Source organism: Lepidochelys kempii, chromosome 8, assembly GCF_965140285.1.
Source record: "Lepidochelys kempii isolate rLepKem1 chromosome 8, rLepKem1.hap1, whole genome shotgun sequence".
Taxonomy (NCBI): Eukaryota; Metazoa; Chordata; order Testudines; family Cheloniidae; genus Lepidochelys; species Lepidochelys kempii.
In genome coordinates this window covers 64,088,092-64,108,779 of record NC_136387.1, presented here as the reverse complement: position 1 = coordinate 64,108,779, position 20,688 = coordinate 64,088,092, and the positions used below count along the sequence as shown (strand labels likewise).

At 35.7% G+C, this 20,688-nt stretch overlaps 1 protein-coding gene across 4 annotated transcripts in view; it reads left to right on the top strand.

Moving 5' to 3' along the window:
- The window catches only part of DENND1B (DENN domain containing 1B), a 244,789-nt gene that overhangs the window by 204,396 nt on the left and 19,705 nt on the right, over positions 1–20,688 (top strand). For all 4 annotated transcript variants that reach the window (XM_073356748.1, XM_073356747.1, XM_073356749.1 and 1 more), the window contains 4 exons: positions 5,150–5,190; positions 6,111–6,179; positions 8,787–8,843; positions 9,696–9,806. In XM_073356748.1, coding sequence (XP_073212849.1) covers positions 5,150–5,190; positions 6,111–6,179; positions 8,787–8,843; positions 9,696–9,806 — 278 coding nt within the window. The remainder of the gene's footprint in view (positions 1–5,149; positions 5,191–6,110; positions 6,180–8,786; positions 8,844–9,695; positions 9,807–20,688) is intronic.

Here is a 20,688-nt window from a genome sequence, read left to right as displayed (position 1 = left end):
ATTGACTTGAACATAGTCAGATAAGCACTTATCCAGTTTAAATGCCTCTGATTCATTCTTAGCAGGGTTTCAGTCTGTTATATATCGGTAGCAGAATAGCGAATTAGCTATTTAGCCAAACATTTGCAGTGCATTAAATGAAAATAAATGGAATTGTTTTACTGTAATAAACTAGTTTTTATAAAATCAAGATCAGATGAGATTTTATTAGATGTTTTTAAAATATTGGCTTGCTCAATAACTGATTAGATATTTACTGGCTAAAGTATATTTTTTGTAATAATTGGAAGACTTTAGTTCCCTAGTTCCCTTCCTTTTTAATAACGGTTAATTTAGTTATTTTCTAATGTCTCTTTTAAAAATTCCTTCATGTATCTCATGTAGTTCTGCAATATACCGAAGTCAAATTTCTCCAAAATATGAGTAATTACTATCTCAAGCAAAATGCACTATGCTTAAATAAATAATCTTAATGTGCAGTTCGAGTCTAAAAAGTGACAGTATAAAAATATATCTTCTTCTTAAGCATATCTACTATTTCCTGCTTGTATTCAGTCATATCCATTGACTTCAGTGACTGAAATAAATTTTACCTGTACTACTTTTAACTCCTGCTAGCCTTGCCAAGCCAGTACATATAAGAAAGCATAAGGTGGATACAATTCCATGTTCTGCATTTCCAACAGGATTGTCTAACCATTTCCATGGCAAGTTAGTTATACCTTTTTAGTTATAAACCAGCTCTATTTCCTTCAATAATTGTGATCCCCCAGAATGCCATTTTTACAGTCAATTTTCATAGCAGAACCTCAGTTTTTTGTATAAATGTGAATTGCGTGAGTTGAACCAAATCATGTCTCTTAGGGCAGCTTTGTGACAGTCTTCTGCTACAAAGCTACCCTCAAGCTAGCAGATCTGGCCAATGGAGGATTTGTCCTGGAGAGCCACCATAAGAGATTCTGTGCCATGTCCCCTGGACTCTCGACATAGAAGCCTACTTGTCTAGAGTCTGACTATAAAGTGGCCTTGCTCCCTGCTTTCTCCCATCTTCCTAGCCTTCTGCTGAGATCTGGCCTGCAGTCTATTTTTTCCTGAAGAGGTTAGGAGAGAATGGAAGTAACAACAAGATTTAGTCTGTTCCCCTCTCACTCCTGCCCTTCAGGGCAACTTACTCATACAACTTTATGAATAGCTTTTATGCAGTGGACATGTCCATTCAGATAGGTAATGTCAGTGCTTAAAGTTCCTTTGCTCTTTGCAGTTAAGAGGTCAAAAGGGTGCAGTGAAATAACATTAGAACTTGGATAAAGTTAGGTTCTTGGCTCTACATTGATATGTTTTGTCAACTACATGTCTTATCTGGCTATGCTCAGGAGGGAATGTTCACCTTCACTAGCAGTTTTGTGTTAGAATTTATTGTATCCTTACTTTTCAAGTCAGACAAGCTGTACCACATTGTGGACAAATTGCTTAGGGCACATATTCAATATTTACATAGCTGCTGTCTCATCGTCATTATGAGGTGCAGGCAGAGCAACAAGTATGGAATTGAGGGTGACATTTTGTGACACTAATGGGATAGAACTGTGGTATTTTTCATAGTTAAATCCCATCAACTTTGCCATTGGTTGAAGACTACACAACTGGGTGGAGACCAGCTTTCAGAAAGGTTACTAAAAGTCAAAGTAACCTATGCATTGTTGAAGGGGCAGGTGAACACATCATGAAGAACAGTGATAAGATTTTCATGCTATTGAGTCAAAAGAAAGGACTTTCTTTCAGCCTCTCCATTTTCGTTAATATTTTATTGCATTTTCCAACAAATACAAACATAGCTAAACTATGTAGAAATTTTAACTGAAAATTTGAAGCAAGCTTGCATTTAATCCGTTCTATATCTATAAATAGAGTTTTCTTTAAATATAGTGATTTGAAACTACAATTTTTAGTCTGAAGGATGGAAAAAAATTGTCTACCATATCAAAATGGCATTCTGTATCATGCACCGTTCCCATTAAAACTTTTTCACAAGTTTACACCTTCCGTCACATGCATTCTCCTGCAAAGATAAATATAAGAATCATCAGTGCGAATGTAATTTTCAGTGCACTGCTAGGATTATTGATAGTACACCCTGTGGCCTTTTTCTTCTACTCTGTGTTAGCTCTGCTGGAGGGGCAGAGTTGTTGAGTCCTTATTGTACCTTCTAAGTGTGCCACATGAAAAAACAATTGTTAGCTAGTAGAAAGTTTGATCCCCACCTGCTGCAAAACCTTTTTCAATCAATTTTTTTCCAAGGTAAATGTAAAGTAGAGGCAGGGAATGGGGAACGATATGCCATAGCAGTCAAAGGCCTGGGAATAATGTTGAGAATCAGGTGTTCAACACCCTACTTCCCAGAAGCCTACCAATTGCAGGGGTATTAGGATTGCTAATCATCTTAATATTCCCTTTGGGCCGTCTGCTTTTTCTTTTTTTTTCTCTTGCACACTTTCACACTATGCTTCACTGCATTCCCTTTCACAATGGAAAAACATTTTTTATTGATGGAAAAAGTATCTCATGTTTATTCCCAAAACCTATGAAATTAATTTCATCCGTAGAGCTTTCTTTAATATGGTCATATTGGAAAACAGGCTAAAACCCAGTGTCAGTTTGTGTTGCATTGCTGCTGTTCAATTAAAACTTTACGCACAGTTATTTAAACTTGTTTGCCCCTGGTCACAGCTGGCTGCTCAGAAATACAAACTACAAGTCTTGTAATTCCCAGCAAATTGCCTTCATACATAAATAAGTATTAGTAAGAAATTTAACTAGGAATTTTTCCTGCTTCTATAAGAGCAAACCATCTGCACCTTTGCACCTATCACCTATTTTTTTCTTGGACTGGGGCTTGGTAATAATTTTGACAGATGCATTTTACTCATCCAGAGAGGGTTTTTTTCATAACCCAAACGTATTGGCAAATTTAGTGAAGAAAATATCAGCAAACATTCGTATTTTATCAGTACACTAATTTTTTTAGTTGTGGTGACAACCTTGGAGCTACTGGTGGAAAAAGATTCTACTTAACAGTAAAGAAGTCAAGAGACTTTGAACCTCTGTTGGGAATGTGAGATTTATAATAAGAATTCAACATTTTCCTATTTAAATTTGAGGTAGTTCAGATATTGGCTCAGCATAAATGGTGTTTGCTTCATGTTTTCCCTGGTTGAGTATGTATCTGTTTTTCTTCACAAGTAAATGGTAGAACTCGGAAGACTTTGTGATCTGCAAGCCTCCCCACCAGTGTACTGGTCTAATAAACCTCTTATTAAATTACAAAATCTCATCTACTGTAATCTCTTGTAACAAATGGAATTCAGAGGGGCCGTGATAAACACACTTCAAGTGCGGAAATTTCTTTCTTAAGCAAGAGCCGATGGTAGTCCATTATTTCAATGGGTTTTTGATCAAGCCCATAATCATTATTTGGTTAACTTTGCCATAACCCTGAGCAATAAATTGTTACGTTCTCAAGTTCATTATATTAGTGAATGAATAGTGGCTACATTCTACTTTATGGTGAGGAAATAGTTTTTGTATGTATATTATGTGTCCTCCACTAACACTAGTGAGTAGCTCATGAAAGCTTATGCTCAAATAAATTTGTTAGTCTCTAAGGTGCCACAAGTACTCCTTTTCTTTTTGCGAATACAGACTAACTCGGCTGCTACTCTGAAACTAGTGAGCCTAGTCAATCTTAAAAAGATAACTGTTCAGTCTTTGTGAATGTAGCATATTGGTTAAGGCACTTGTGCCGTGGATAAGTGCACAGTCAACTCTAGTAAGCTCTCTTTTCCAACTTGGCATCCCTTTCACTCACTGCACTGTTTCTGAGAACTTGGGTATTGCAGAATTGCTTGCAAGGAATTTAGTGCAATGGTATGGAACGTTTAAATGAAAGCATTTCTACAAGTCCAAACAGCTAAATCCCTTCACTTGTTTCCCTCAGAAATTGCTGTATTAGCTTTTACGATTATCCAGTTAGTCCTCAGACATGTTCTATGAGAGCTAGATTGTTGGTGTTTTGGCTTTCCACCAGCCAATCCAGGTTCTAGTTATTAGATTTATTTCAGAGCTTAAACTTGTGAAATCTCCTATTAAAAAGCTGATGTTTTGTCAAAGGATATCAGTGTGTTCTTTGCAAAGTTGATAAATTCTCTCTTTGAGCAACATGATTTTTGTGATCTCAGATTTTTTGCTTGGAAGCATTCGTTCATAGTAACTGTCGTTGTACTTCACAATATTAGTAAATTCAAGTGATTAAGCTACTCTTAACATTTCTCAAAGGTAAGAAAGTCAGTCTTGCATGTTCAACTGAAGTGTCTTCTGAAACTGATGTTTCAGTTCTACCTCAACCACCTTATCAAATGTTAGCATATCTTCTGTAGCCAATTTAATAATATAATAGCACCCAATGATTTTATCTATGTTGTTAGTTGTCTTACTCATCCACTTGCCTTCTACACTGTGAAGGAAAGAACATGTAATTTACATTTCCAATCACAGTGGGTTTCCCTGCAAAGGAGATGTGAAGCGATATTAAAGTCCTTATGCCTGTTGCTAGTCCTTTTCCCTCTGATATTAAGATGGTAGTGTCTGTAGCACAGTTCATTTTCTCACTGCAAGTTTTTCTTTTTGCCCAGAGGAATAGGGGAAGGAACCCAGTTCTAGGTAAAAAGGGGGAAATCACCATATCCAATACAAAATATATTCTTAGCACAATATATACACACCCCTCGTTCAGACTTTTTTTTATAATTTTTTCCTTTCGTTTTTAGTGAGTCTGAATATTTGATGGCGACTTTAATTTCTCATCATACTTGAGTCAGAGTTAGCAGTTTTCTTCAGAGAAAACGATTGGGTATGGTGAAAAAGAAGCACTATTAGAAAGAAAACAAGGGGGTTCATAATAGGGTAGCCCCATTTTTGCTTTTTGTGTACATGGATTTTCCTCCTTCACAGTATTGGAAGGCTCAAACTCATGTTTAACAATCTATGGGGATTTTTTTTTAATACAAACTGTATTGTGGAGGGGGCAGGAACACCCAAAAATGTGCTGAATGTGTTTCTGATTATTTTATTTTATTTTACATTCACATCTTAGGAAATTCAAGATCTTATCAGCAGTGGGTGCATACAGTAAAGGTATAACAATTTTATTTTTATTTGACTAGTTTATTTATCTTTGAAAAAGTCAGCATACTGAACATCGAGCTTTAAAAGGATATTTGACTTTATATGGTCAATTAGCCGCAATCTCTAAATTTTTGCAGTGTTCCTTGTATTATTGTAACAGAGAAAGTATATTACATTAGTAAGGAAGTTATTTTTACCCAAATATTTTTGTCATAAACTAGTGTCTTTGTCATGACAATATGTTTATATTAGTTTAAAAATGAGAAAATGTCTCATGCACAAAATAAATGCCAAATTTTGGAAAGCACAGAATGTTTTTCTGTTTATCTAGCCAAGGTTTTTTCTGTATGCTATATTGTGTTAAATTCCATAACTGTGAGTTAGGTATGGCACTAGGATTTGATAGGAATTTTATCACTTCTAGTAAACAGCAGTTTGGTTAATATTAATGTTTTTACATAGTCTGACTAACAGAGGACCTGTGTTGCACAACGTTGTTACTAGGCAGGATTAGTAAAAGATAGTACTGTTGACAAAACTCTTGTGATTAAATAGGACCTGATTACCTCAATGTGATAGAAATAGATTTTTTAAAATGATACAATATATACATTAATAAGCCAAGGAAAACTTCCAATATGACATGTAATATGGTAACGGTTCATGCATGGGTATGAGAATACGTCATTATGTTAGAATGCATTGATAAATATGTGTCAGCCATGATAATGACATACTGTAACCCTTGTGTAGATGTAGACAGTAGGTTGTAGATAGAATGCAGCTGTGGAAATTTTTCCTAATTTAAAAAGAGGGCTATTATTTTTGTACTTTATTTTATGTCAGCCTGTCATCTATTTTTCTTGCTAATGTTTTAACTTTTAACCTGTGTTATAAGGGTTATTAAAATATGCTTTTGTATGTTTCAGAAAGGAGGTGCACTAATCAACACAGCGATGACCAAAGCCAGCCCTGCTGTGAAGACAGCATACAAATTTGTAAGATCAACACAATCTGTGCATAAAAAATTGCAGAAACCACCTACAATCTCCAGTTATTGTCAAAAACTGAAAAATCTGTATCCTTCCGATATGTATTACAGAAAAACATTACAGCCTAAGAAATTGTTTTCAGCTTTTATTCCTATCTTGTGGAGAACAGTAACCACTCCATGTTACTGTTTTGAGTGGTTCAGTATGCTATTTCTGGCTTCATTCAAAATATACAGTAGATTCTTATTTGAATACCTGTTACATATTTGAAATACAGCTGAAAACCTCTACTTAGCTGATGATACTAAAAACGGACTCTGAAAATACTAAATCTCATTTACACTAAGGCCCCTTTACTCCTCCCTGGCAGTGTAAATTAAAAGTCAGTATAAATGTTGTTTACAGTTCTAGGTGGTGTAAAGGAGTCTCTGTATAAATAACAATAAGACCCTAACAACTCCACTTTGACACTAAGTAGTAACCTATCCAAAGTAGGTTTGGAAGCATTTATATTGTGTGCAGGGAACGATTGCAGTCCAAAAATTCCACCATAAGCAAGCTATTACTTATTTTGTTGTGAGCATCTTTTAAACTTATTGCTATAGTGTTAATAAAATAGCACTAATTCAAAAAGTTATGGACTTGCACTCTTGGCCATTGATTTACAGCTTATCTAGATGAAGCTGGGGTGTAAATCTGCACTGCTCTAGCATGCCACATGCCAACTGTCCACATGAACCACGCTACAGTAAAAGTTACCTGATGCATTTTGATCTAGCCCGCTTTGAAACAGGAATAGGATCCAAGTGTTCCAGGGAACTTTTAGTGCATGGTAGCAGGGTCCACACTGGCAGTGCGCAGCAGGCTTGTGTAGTGAAAATTTACACCCCAGCTCACCACACGCTGTTTAACTAGTTTTATGTCTTCAGTCTGACAAGCAGTCCAGTTTTTAAATTATCTTTAAATATCCCTAGATTATAAAGAATGTGAATTACATTATATTATCCAGGGTATAGAAACAGTGTGGTAGCTCATAAGAAATGACACAATGATTAAGTATTTTAAGATTGGGTTCAAAGCACACAGGGGAAGAATCTTCTCTGCCTTCCTTTTGGCTTTTCCAAGGGCTCTTTAGATTGATGCATAGTACAGTAGTTCTGAATAAATCAATGCTACAGTGTGATGCTAGTAGATTTTAAATAAAACTTTAAAAGAGAATTTTTAATTATACATCAATTCAAACCCTCACAAAAGTCATGAGGAGAGAAACAGGTAAATAAATTAAAGGTACTATATATCAACACACTCATTTATAATTTAAAAATGGTTCATTAACAGGCTAGCAGGAAATTATTCTCCTCCTCTGTTTTTCATGATCTTAGATGAAGTTTCATGATTTCCTCCCAGCCACCCATTTTTCCCATTGTGTCTCTGATCCTACAACTTTTTCTGCATCGGCAGACGCCTTTGTGTGCAAGAAGCTTTATTAATTTCAGTGGGAATCTGTGCATGTTCAGGCATGTAACAAAGTGCAGGAGCAGGTCTATATGTCCTCTATTTTCCTTTCACCTTCCATACATGCATGCATCTACTACATGGCACCCTGTTGCTTGTTATTGAGCTACTGAGTTTATGATTTCAGGGTCACATTTTCAAAAGTTCCCTAATCTGGCCTTCAAAACTGTCCCAAGTTGTTGTATATGGAAACACTCATAACTCTCCCCACAAACTACATCTCCTCGGGTGCAAAATCAATAATTGAGATGTGTATGTCTGTGATTTTCATGGGTAGATTCTGAAATTCTTTATATATGGCCCTTAAATGTGAAAAGGCATGGGCATAATTTTCAAGGCTACTTTTGAAAATTTGGTTCTAAAAGTTAACTTGAGTCTAACTCGGTTCGTGTAAGGAAAACTTTCCTATTTCTCTTAAGACCGGTTAGCATTTTTTCTAGCAAAAATAAAATGTAGAAAACTTAAGAATATAATTACTTGTCATCTAGAATGGTAATTCATCTCTAAATAGAGGGATGCCCTTGGGTCCATTTTCTGTGCAAATTATTGTCATGAACAATCATGGGACTTGGCTGTCTATTTTAATGCACACAGTTTCCTCCTATCAACACTATGCTGTTCAGCAGCGCTGGAGAAATTCTCCATCTGCATATAAAACCACTTCATTTCTTTTAAGATTGATGTTGCCTTGCAAATTACCACACTGGAACACTACAGCAGTGAGCTTGAAAATCTTAACAGTTTTCCAACATGAGTTGCTATTAAAATACTACTTCAGATTTAAAGTACCATCTCAAATAAGGGGATGGACACAAGAGACCAGCAGGACGGTTCATTTTTAGCAATAGGTGAGAATACATTGGCTAAATTAATGTGTTTTCACAACATTGGCATGTATGTACATCTCTTACTAACTGACTGCTATTAGTATAGCTAACTGGGACAGCCCATGTGAAATTAGTGATAGAGAGTATTATCCTTATATCACATAGAATTAAAAAAAATAATTTCTCATTAAGTAGGCCTTACGCAGCATATTCTTTGAACAAAGCCTATCTCTTGCACCACCAGTTAAGTCCTTTTGTTTTAATTTTCTAGGCAAAAAGTCATGCAAAGCAGGGAATAAAAGAAGTGAGGAGTAAGTTAAAACACAAGGTATGTAATACAATTTTACTTTCTTACCTTGCTTCTTGTATCAGTTTGAAGCTTATACTTTACAAATCACATGAGATTTGTGTTTTTAATGACTTTTGAAATATGCTTAGCCCTTTGTTCAAGAATACATTTTTCATAACGAGCCCTCTGGCAACTATCTGTCATTCTATGCATCCACTGAATAATCTCTTTATTGTTTGCATATTTTATCATAGAACAACAGAGCTCTTCAAAGATACATTAACAGGATGTATGTTTTCATAAAGTTGATTGCTTTGATATCACAATTGAAGCCTTTGCTTCAAGCTGAGAATTTAAGACAGGATAGTCTTGCAGTACAATGTAATTCAGAAGGTGTAGTTGTCTGTTTAGGATTTATAAGATCCAAGCACAATGTTAATTTTTAAAATAGAGAAACATTTCAACTTTGAAAAGTAACACAGAAATATCAGAATGAAGCTTGATTTAGGCATTTAAGGACAGTTTTCCTAATGAGTTTTATTTCTTCACTTACGATTTTCCTTGTGGGAAGGGGGAACTAACTACAATGTTATTTTATACTTTTCTCAAATATAAAGTTTTAAAAAATATGTCATAAACATGAATGGATTTAAATTGTTTTATATACATTCTAAAAGCTTAATTTGAAAACTTCACACTGGGAAAGATGCATTTGATAACTATTAACTTTTTGGAATGCTGTATTTCATTTTGTTAATAGATACGATCTTATGACAGATATTTAATAACAAATGATCTGTGTTAACAATGATTTTTAGTACTCTTAAGTATACACCGGGTATGTAGATAAATATTATAAACATGGGATTTTAAATCTATTCTGTTGTGTAGGAGAGTGATGAAGAATATGGAACTTGTAGCTCTGGTGTACTACAGTGTGCGCCAGTGTACACATTACACAATCAGAAAAGAGGAAACTCAGAAAAACGAAGGCTTGCTCAGGTAAGTCACCTGAAATCTGTGCTCACTTTCTTAAAATATGGGGGGAAACTGTTTTCCTGTTACAGTAGTGTGTTAAAATATTATGGTAAATACCTTTATTACCATCTGTATTCAGGAAATATGATAAGTAGTATTCACAATAATATTGCTTGCATAATATGCTGTTTTGAGCGTAGAGAGAATGGCTTATCATATATCATCCTCCTGGAGGGAAAAAAATAGGAAATTCAGCAGGGGAGATGAGATTGCCAGGTACATCTCCAGGAAAAGAAATCTCAATTGATTCTTAGAAATAGGACTATTTTCAAAAAAATATTTAAAATTATTTAATAACTACTGTTTAAAAGTACTATAAGAGTCAGTACTAAACAGTTAGATAAATGCTAGGCATATTGACGGTGTGATCTGTTGAAAAGTTTACTTAGTAGTCTGTATCTTTTATGGACTTCCATTAGATAAAATAATTTCATAGGCATAAAACACACATTTCAGATCAGGCTTGAATATTAGTTTTTGAATAAAGGAATTCTGGTATATTCATATATACCCAAGCCGATTTTCACTGCTAAGCTATCTTTTTACAGCCCTAAAATATAGTGGCATGTGTTAATACTTTACCTAAAGCCAGTTGATTTTGAGAGAGGGCATGCCTTTAATTCAGACCTTGCTCAAGCTGATTATCATATAGTGAATTTACTACTAAGTCAACTAGCTAACAGTGTGTCAGATGTCTTGTCTTTCTGTTCTCAGTTCCTTTAATGGGTCTGATTCTCTGTAACAGGTGTAATATCTCAATTTTAACCCAATACTAATTCCCAAATGTCCAAATTCTATTTGAATTATTGCTTTATTCTGTATAGAGTAATGAACAGTTTGCGGGGTTTTGTGATCTCTTTTGAATAAGAATATATATTTTTAATAATATATACAGACTCCTGTTTTTGATACCACAAATGTTTCTTCCTTAGATAAGATGGGTGTACTGTAGGTCAAATGAGTACCTCTTCGAATTGACAGTTGTATTTACCTGACTATTGACATTATTTTACTTTATATATAATAATAATAATGTTATGATAAAATTCTAGTTTTGTAAGCCCATGCATTCAGGTTTTTTGAATGATAAAAAAGAAAGTGTTTGTGGAAACTAATATACAATTAGAGTAGATCAATGACTTGCTCAGTAGAATGTTAGAAAATATATGGTAACACTAAAGCCATTTGTTTCAGTGGTATAAATAATTTAGGCATATCTGTTTTAATTATGCAGGCGGATTCTCTTCTGTAACATGTTTTTCAGGTTTCTTTTTAAATACAGTAATACTAAAGTCTGCAGTGTATTTCACCTAGACTAACACAGTGCATCCTTTCTTTCAAGAACCTTGTATAGTTTAAATTTCTTATCTTGACTGTTGAGACAGAAGATATGCAGATACATTTAGAATTTTAAAAATGTAGTATTTATAACAGAAATTGATACTTAACATATTTATTTTTAATTGGTAACTGTCATTCTAATATACAGAAACTTTTTCTTTAACCACATCTGTGTCGCATAACACTGCTTTTTTCAGGACACAGTAGAAACACATACCCAAATCTGTTTATATGTTCACTTAAACTTTTATGCAAATGTACAACACAAATGTAGCTAAAATATGTGTCTGCACATTCAGATGCTTTTAAATGCTGCACATATACAAAAACTGTGAGTTTATTAATTTACTTCATGGTCAGGTCTGTCTGCTGTTCCACTTCAACTGTTTAATTTTAGTACTGGAGTCTACATCAATAAATTGTACCAAAGTAAATTTTATTATTAGATATTAATGTTTCTTCTGAAGGACTGTGTTATTGCAGAATACTTCAACATTTATCTGATTTTTCATTCATACAATCGTATACTACTGAGATTTAGTACATCTTTTCTGCCAACTAGCCAACTTTTTATTTTTGAAACAGCATACACTTCTTTCTGAATGATACAGTGTATCAGGTCAGAACAGCAGAGATTTTTTTGTCCTATATAGAGCAAGGAAAATCTTAATGTGCTTTAAAAAGCAGGGGTTTGTTTACAAGACAAGCTCTCTTACTAAGGGCTCCGTATCTGTGCCGAGCTGAAAGAGCAGCATGACCTATGTCCCCACCCCATCCTCACCCTGAATGTCACATGCACTCAGTGGGCAGGAAACAACAAGCTATAATCACTGACCAAGAAGTTTGGTCTTGTACAGTTCCAAAAAATGCAAACTGGGCTTTGTGGTCCCAAAACATCATTATCTATATGGAGTCTCAGGCTGTCCTATGTGTTATAACTGGTGCGGTTTTTAAACATGGATGCTATTAGCATCAGCTAACAATAATGCAAGATCCATTGAACTAACTGCTGGCTTTGAAAGCTTGCATCTATGTAAATTATATTACTTATTATTAAAAGCAAGTGAATTGCATTCATAACTACACTTCATAATTGTAGGACTTTGTCTGTCTGGAGCTTTCCTTCCTGCTGATAAATCTTTTTGTCCAGGTTTCTAAAATGGCACCGCTCACTGTCCTCTCAGTGTAGTAACTGAAAAATAAGATAGTGCTAATGGTCATACGGTAGCTTATTCATTTAAATATACATTTTAAATAATGGATAAAGATTGGTTCATTGAAAAATCAACTATCAGAATACTTCTAAAATCCCAGACAGTTTAGATTTTTACGTCTTCTTACCTCAAGACAATGTGGGCTTCCCCCACCTCCAACCCCCTCATTATTAACCATCTCACAGTAAGTCTTTTTAAAGTACTGCAACATAAAGAATTTAATGTTGCACTTTCTGTTTCATGTCAGGCCTATGGATGGGAGTTTTTATTTCCCCATTGCTGCTTTCCAGTAAATCATAAATGTCAAATTAGTCATTTGAAATTAATTCAAAAATATTGTTGATAATTTAAAAAAAACTTTTATAAAATAGTGTATAATGCTGAAGTTCTCTTGATTCTAGTGATCAGTTTAATGACTGTTTCATTACCAGGAGATTTTGTACAATAGAATGTGAATCTGCTTTTTACTCCAACAAATAGTAGTTTGTATGCTGGTCTACTAATTAGTACGGTTATTTCCTGTTTTGTTGATGAGGCTTAAATAAATGTCAAGGGTACAGCCATGAAGATCTTCCAATTAGGCCTTGCGTTTGTAAAACCCAGCCCCTTTGCTTTTGTGTGAAGATGACAGTTCCAACTGCAGCCTCAGCCTAACAGGGCTCCAGGGAAAGGATTCTTCTCTGGTTTTATTGAAAACAAGGCCAGTTTGGCCCAGTGAGAATACCAGCACTGGTCACAATGCAGAGCCATTTTTAACAATGAATATTTACTAATCTTTATCATTGCTCTTGTGGTTGTTTTAAAAAAAATTAGACTTTTAAAAAAATAATAAATCAGAATGAATTATGATATGTAAAATAGCCGTTGAAGCTTAATCAGAGGATAAATAATTAAATCTGTTATCACAAACTATAGTGATTATATTGGTTTCCTTTCATTAGCATTTGGAAAATCTTTCCCAAAGAAAGCAAAACAAAACACAAAAAACCCCACAATTCAACTTAACGTAAGATAGTGTTAGAAGAATTGTTCTCTCTCTCTCTCTCTTTCTCATATATGTTTGAGCCCACTCTTGCTTAGGTTAGCTATTCTGGGCTTTTTGTGTGTGCGTGAGCTTAGCTGTATTGCAAGTCAACATTAACAGATGGATTGCCCTAAGCAAGGGAAAACCACAACAACAAAATCTAGTGAAAGTAGAGGATTGAAGCTTTTTATTGTTAAGCCTTATTAAAACCTTGGCATGTACACTGCTGTTAACTGTTTCATGCCTTAAACTAATAGCATTTCTCTGATATTTTCTATATTCTAAGTGGACAAGGTACCTGAGATAGTATGAGAAATTTCTAGTTAAATGTTTTGAACGACAAACTAAAGCAAAACATGAGATTGTTTCAGCCCATGTTTACATTATTGTGCCACATATTATTAGCAAATTACACTGTGTTGACTGTCTTTTTACTATTTACCAACATTTTTTGGTAATGCATGAATTAAACTACTGAGAACTCAGTTTTTCAGAATTCATTTTGATTCCTTTTCTTTACATGCATTGATGCAGTGCAGATTTTGGGTGGGGGGGAGTGTACACAGACCCAACTATTTTTCTACCATATTGCTTAAAATACAACCCCCCCCGCCTCCGCCCCCCCCAAAAAAGGAGTTTCAATAAGAATAAAGGAGGAATACCAGGAAGATCTGTTTGTTTTCATGAATATGATCTATGTAGTTTTACCATATGTAACCATTATCCCAGGTGATTGGTGGCTTATTTAAAAGGGAACATTGCTGGGTTTAAATAGTCCTTATGTATTCAGTGGCTTATAAAACATGCTAGCAGGTTTGCAGAGTACTGTGTAATGGCTATGAGCTCACTTGATAATTAATAAGCTACCAATGCACCCTTGTCTCAAAGGAAATAGACGTAAGACTTATAGGCATGCAGTAACTTGTAGCCATAATAAAAAATAGGGAATTTGGACTGTAAGTGTGGATTTACTGGGAATCCCAATGTGTCCCTGCTACTTTACTACATATATATCGAAGCAACCAGGTGAACTACTTGTCACAGCTGTGCAGTATTTTAAATATAATGTTTTAAAAATCTCATTTATAATTGAAACTTCTTTATGTAACAAGTATAACTAAAACCAGTTGAGATTAAACGTTTTATCTTGCTTTCCCCATAAGTGAATTGACCAAATAAAAGTATTTTCCTCTTTTCTTTTTAAAGCAGAACATAGAGGTGAATTTCAGATACGTAGTACAATATATCATAATAAATAGAACACACACAGTTCAAGTGAAAGAATGTGTACTTCGGCTCGTCCTCAACAGCTATAGCAAGTCTTGCTGGAGGAGGCAGTATGTGGCATCTTCAGGAGAATACCGAATGCCCCATACATTAATACCATCTCCAATGGCTAGCAAAAAAATGACATAAATATTAGCTGCAAAGAGCCTCCAGTGCCTGACTACCCTCCAAAACTGGCAAAAGGTGATTATGGCGGGTCATGGTGGGAATAGAAAGGAAATGGGAGAAGAGGAGACTGGAGCAAAATTGGGCCATTGGAGTGCTGCTGAATATAAATACTGCAAAAGAGTCCCACTATCAAACACGAACCAAACATCTTCATAATTTAAAAAATATAAAAGTTGTGGTTCTATGCTTTCTATTTTATTTGGATTCAGCTGAAATGTTTGGGATCACATTTGGGAAACAGAATAGCAGCTTCTGTCCACATGCCTCATATCTACTGAAAATCCTCCATGGAGCTTGTGTAGCTTTAATCCTCATTGAATAATTAAATTAATGTAGATAAAATATTACAATTGAGAGATGTCATATACAGTAACAATTAACAGTTTTGAATTCATAAATAAGAGTGTGCTTCATCTTTAGGGAAAATTTTCCTGTAAAATATTTGTTCTGCAATAAAGTTTGGTCAATTAGTAAATGATGTATTTTGAACAAAAGAGGGCATAATTTGAAAATATTGTGGGCAATTTTAGTTTTTTTTAATTTATGGGGAAGGTTTTTTGTCTTTGTATGTCAAGTAAATCTCTTCATTCTGCAAATTGTTCAGCTTTTCTTTTAATTAAAAATGAAAAACCTAGAGAACAAAAAATTCAAATTATAGATTACAAGACTGCCCTCTGGTGGTCCTGATGTCTTCCCATATACTACAAGCATATATGTAGCCAAATCTCATATGGTGAATGCTTGCTCTTTACATCAAAAGATCTTTTAGAAACAAAACAGTAACCATTATCTCAATAGAATTCTTATCTAAAAGAGTATCCAGACTTATAGACATTGGTCATATCCATGTCCTTCAAACAGAACAATCTTTTGTAGATGTACTCTCTGAACAGTAACAATCTATAAGTTTCCTTATTTTACTTAAAATATTTCTGGCATAACCATACTATTGAATTAATTATGAAAAATATTGAAGGGGGACTACCTCATTTCAGTGATTTATTTAGCAAATTGATGTATTTAAAACAAAAAAGAGACAATGCAGATATCATAAAGCTTTTTATTTTTATCTCTGATTGTTTCTCTTCTATTCTCAGCCCATTCATTTTTTCTTCCTGTTAAGGTCTTACCAAAACAGAAAGAACGCTTATGGTACTAGCTGCATTACTGGTGCAAGTTTCTCCTTTACTCAGTGTTGACTTGTAGTCTTATATTTCATGGTATTCCATCAAAGACATCTGCCCTTCTCTGGTTTTGCCTCCCCAGTGGAAAACCATAATTGAGAGCCATCTCTGTCAGTCATCAAGTTTCCAAACAAAAAAAAGGAGGGCCTGGAAGCTGGTCCAGAAGCTCTTGCTGGCTTTTGTGGCATTTAGATGAGTATTTGGCCTTTTCATGGCAAAGGCACCAACACATACTGCATCAGCTTTATCCAAATGAGAAACCTAGAAAGTGAAAGCTTGGCAGGTGGATTCTTTTGACATATGCAATCTATTTTACTTCTGGAACTAATGAATGAAAAGGCAGTTCAGCTGTGAGTCTGTCACAAAAACAACCTTAGTGTTGCACAAACAAAGGATTCTTTTAAGGGTCTGAAAGAGAAACACTGTTGTGCTGAGTATGCTGTAGAGAATCAGAAGAAGCTCTTTAATATTTGATAATTAACTGAAGTAACTAGGGGTAGACTACTAATCGAGATAAATTACATTGATATTTATATCTTACTTTTATTTGCCATGCAGCCCTCTTCTCCCATCCTACCTAAGAACAGCAGTTACAGATAGTGTTATGGCTCCACCTAGCAGAAGGAAGGAGTCAAAAGTTCCGTCAGTTCAAGACACCAATCCATCTGCTTCCTTTCCAACTTAATTTTGCCTCCTGACCTTGAAGCACGGAGAGAGCAGCCTTAAGGCTCCAGCTTCAGCTCTCATTCTGTCTATTCTCTAACCTCCTGTACGTTAGAGGGAAGCAATGAAAAAAAGAAGTGATTCAGTTATAGGACAATGAATATGGCTGATGGAAAAAGCCGGGAGAAGAAGAGCAACAGGAAAAATCCTTTCCAGACCTTACAGCTAGTAGAGTTGGCTGCTGGAAGGGATAAATGTACATGGAACTAGCAGGAAGATTTCCTCCTCATGATTAAATCTTCTGCTCATGGACTCTGAACTGAGATGATGTTGGAATCACCCCTAAGGCTCAACTCCATTGCCCCGCAACACAGATTTGCTTCTTAGATTGCACAGTCAGCCTGAGAATTCCTCACTTGGATAGGCTCTAACAGAGCCTGTAGGTCTGTGTGACAGAGTTGCAGCTGATGCAATGTTGTCAACTCTCCTGGTTTATTGTGAGTCTTATTTGAATCTGTTCCTAAAGCTGTGATCCTGTGATTGATGTGAAAATCTCAGTTTTCATTTTTAAAAAAGTTTATAGTCCTCATGGTTGTATAGAAAAGCTTGAAAACATGAACCCTCTGCAGGTTTCAAAAATCAGAGGGGAAATAAAAAGAACTCAACATTTATTATTTGTGGGGGGGAAACAACCTTAATGGTTTTTTAGCCAATTGCAAACATTGGGCTCCAAAAATCATGACTTTTGTATGTTTGGGATCGGTAATATTAATGCCAAAACTACCAGCATATGAGCCCTCTTTGTTTTCAGAGCCTCCATGCTTCCCAATTTGGGCTTATGTATACTGGATGAAATCTGTTCCCACCATCAGGCTGTTGCCCAGCTTCTCATGGCAATGATCCTTCTGGAAGAGTTATTCCCACTCCTGGGGTTGATGTCCTTCTTCTCCTCATGGAGGGAGCTTGAAGCTGATAGGCTATCTTCCTCCTCCCACATTCTAGCCAGCAGAGGCAACAGGGTCCCTTTGGCTCTTTGGCTCTTTGCTTTTCTGGGAATCATTACAACATCCCTGTAATCTCTTTTACTCCAAATTGCTCATATGTACCCTTAACCTTAGCTCTATTTTCACATAGGTTTTGGTTTGGTAATTTCCCCTTTAGCAATAATTTTGTATATGAACTATTAACAGAAATCCCAAAGAGAATGTTATCATGTGATATTTCTAATGATTTGAAGATACGGTGTATCAACTTGAAATTCATTTTTCTTTACTTTAACATTTTAGGATCAGATTAACTGATATGTTCTGGCTGCTTCACCCTACTTAGCAGCAGTGCAAAGCAACCCGAGTGTTCTGGCCATGTAAACTGGGTTTACAGCTGTTTTGTATCATCAGAGTAGCACAAAACAGCCAGATTGTATATCCCAGGTTCCCCAATCTCCTGACCTCCGCATCCCCAAATTTCGTCTTCCTCCCCGTGTTTCCCTACACACATACCAGTGTCACTCTCCTGTCGCCCGCATTCCCTGGCGCACACACATCCTTCACTCTATTTAATTCCTTGCTCTACTTGGTGAGTAGTTTACCTTTAAGGGAAGGACATCATCACAGAGAACTAGTTTAGCATGAGCCACTATTAACTATAACAGTAATCATCCCTGGGAAAGGAACCTGTGTCCTCATGTTTTTCAGAAGGTTTGTTAATACCTGGGCTACAGCTCCCAGACTAGTATTGTTTTAATTCTGTCTGATTTCAAGAAAGGTCTGTAAGACCTTTACATCTGCTTTAAATTGATTCTCTCCAGGTCCATTCTTCAGCCTTCTGAACTATTCATAGTCCCATTAAAAGTAGAGAAATTGATTCTCATCGTTATGCCCCAAAGCTTCTTTATTCCCTTTCTTCACAGAAACCTAAATACCAGCAAGTAGTTTTCAAATTTCCCGTGGTTCATGGAACCACATTCAAACTTTGAGAGACATATCCCTGAAATTATAAGTACGGTTCTCTTAAGGTAGCATTTCAGTTGCTGTCAAGATATCCCACAGAGAGGGGGGAATTAAACTTACTGATTATTTCTCCTTCGGTGGTTTGCGTCTTTCAAAACCAGACAGTTCACTGACTTTCCCACTGAGTTTGTTCTGGGGATTAATTCAGAGTTGTATGTTAACGAGCCTATTGGTTTACTTAGGTTGTGCCCTTATCTGTATTTGCTGCTGCAGAGAAAGTGTCTTTTCCCACAGCTTTGAAGTCATTTTCTATCTTGCACTCATAGTTTTAGAAGTTTCCTGTTTGTGATGGTTATAACAAGTGGCAAAAGGTACCAAAACTACAGTGTTTTGGCTGATTAAAGACTATATCCTATTAATTTATGTCCAGAGCAAACAGCCAAATGCCATTTTGTACGAAGCCTGGACTGTTCCAGACTCTCAGAGCAGAAGTACACGATACTGAAATTTGTGAAGTGGCCATTTGTTCATCTCCTCCCCTCTGCATCTGCCATTTCCAGTTGGATCAGTCCTTGCCTACTGAAATGTATTAGCTATTAGGTGCTCTGAACACTATTGTCAAGTAAGCATAACTCCTTTGGCTCACTTCTTATGATATCATTTGCCTGTAATTGTGGTTGCTTGGTATAATGGGGAAGAGGAACACTGAACGAGAGAAAATTTACTCAACTGTAATCCTATTTGTCATAGTCCTCTCTTTTCCTCCCATTTCCTGCATCATTCTAGTCTGCTGTTGAGGAGTGTAACTAAAAGTATTTTCCCTATGATCTCATTGTCCTTTACTATAGCCTGGAAGTCTCTAACTGGAAAGGAGTGGGTAGCTTAGTGCTTACATAGTACCCTGAACTAACTGATTTTTTTGCCTCCTTCGTTCTGTCTGTAATTCTTGCTATTGGATAGGATGGGAGAAGGAGGGGACTCAGAGAAATAGAATTTCTGATGACTGAGTTTTCCTTAGCTAGCTTTCTCATATTAAATGAGTAACTTTCATACCATAAACCAGCAGGAAATTTACTTCACATATTTTATTTTAAACACAGTTGAAAACTTTAAATGCTGATGTATTGAATAGTTAGTCAATGTGAAACTATATATGAGCTGCCATTTTTCAAAGGTTTATTTGTTTCTCACGTTGAGGACAATTAATGGCAGTAGCCTTATCAAACTTCCTGTGTTTGTACTGATTAACAAGGGCTCATTACCTGAAAGTTATGATCCTGAAAGTTGAAATATTAAATTAAAAAGCTGACATTTCAAACATTGGCTTTCATGCCCAATCAAAAACGTAACAATTTAACTTTTAAATCCTTTAGTATTTATGTATTTCTCCTACATTTTTGAGATTTTTGGGCCATCATAGCAAGTTTATGAAACCACTGCCATATGTAAGAGAACCTTTTTCCTTTTGTAACTTTCGTCATTTTATTTGGTTCTGTCCATATTTATAGTTTCTGCTATAATCTTCACTTTATTCACAGTTGCCAGCATCCACCTCAGTCCTCTAGATAGCAAACCTTGTAAAGATGGAGGTTTTCCAAAGAAGCAGAAACCAGAAAAGACAGAGTTGTGAAAATTATGGCTAAACAGTCATAACTTTATTAAAATAACATACATTATTGATGAAAGGAAACATGTCTTGACAGTAGGGAAGAAGCAACAACATCACAGATATGTCACCAGCCCACCAATTCCAGTGCTCCATAGAGGCTCCAGGATGGGTGAATGGCTCAAGCTATCGTGGCATCAGCTGGCACCATGATGCCATCTGGGAGTTGGAGATGGGTCTCTGAACTCATCCCCATGCTGGCTACAATTAGACCTTCCCCATAGCTCCTGTACAGGCCAGTTAAGCTTGATGGGTGGTTCAGTGAAATGGCTTATGGAGTCCACCAACGAATCATTTCTTAAATTGTTTCTTTGTGGAACTTACACTATATTTCACAGAGAGGAAGGAAA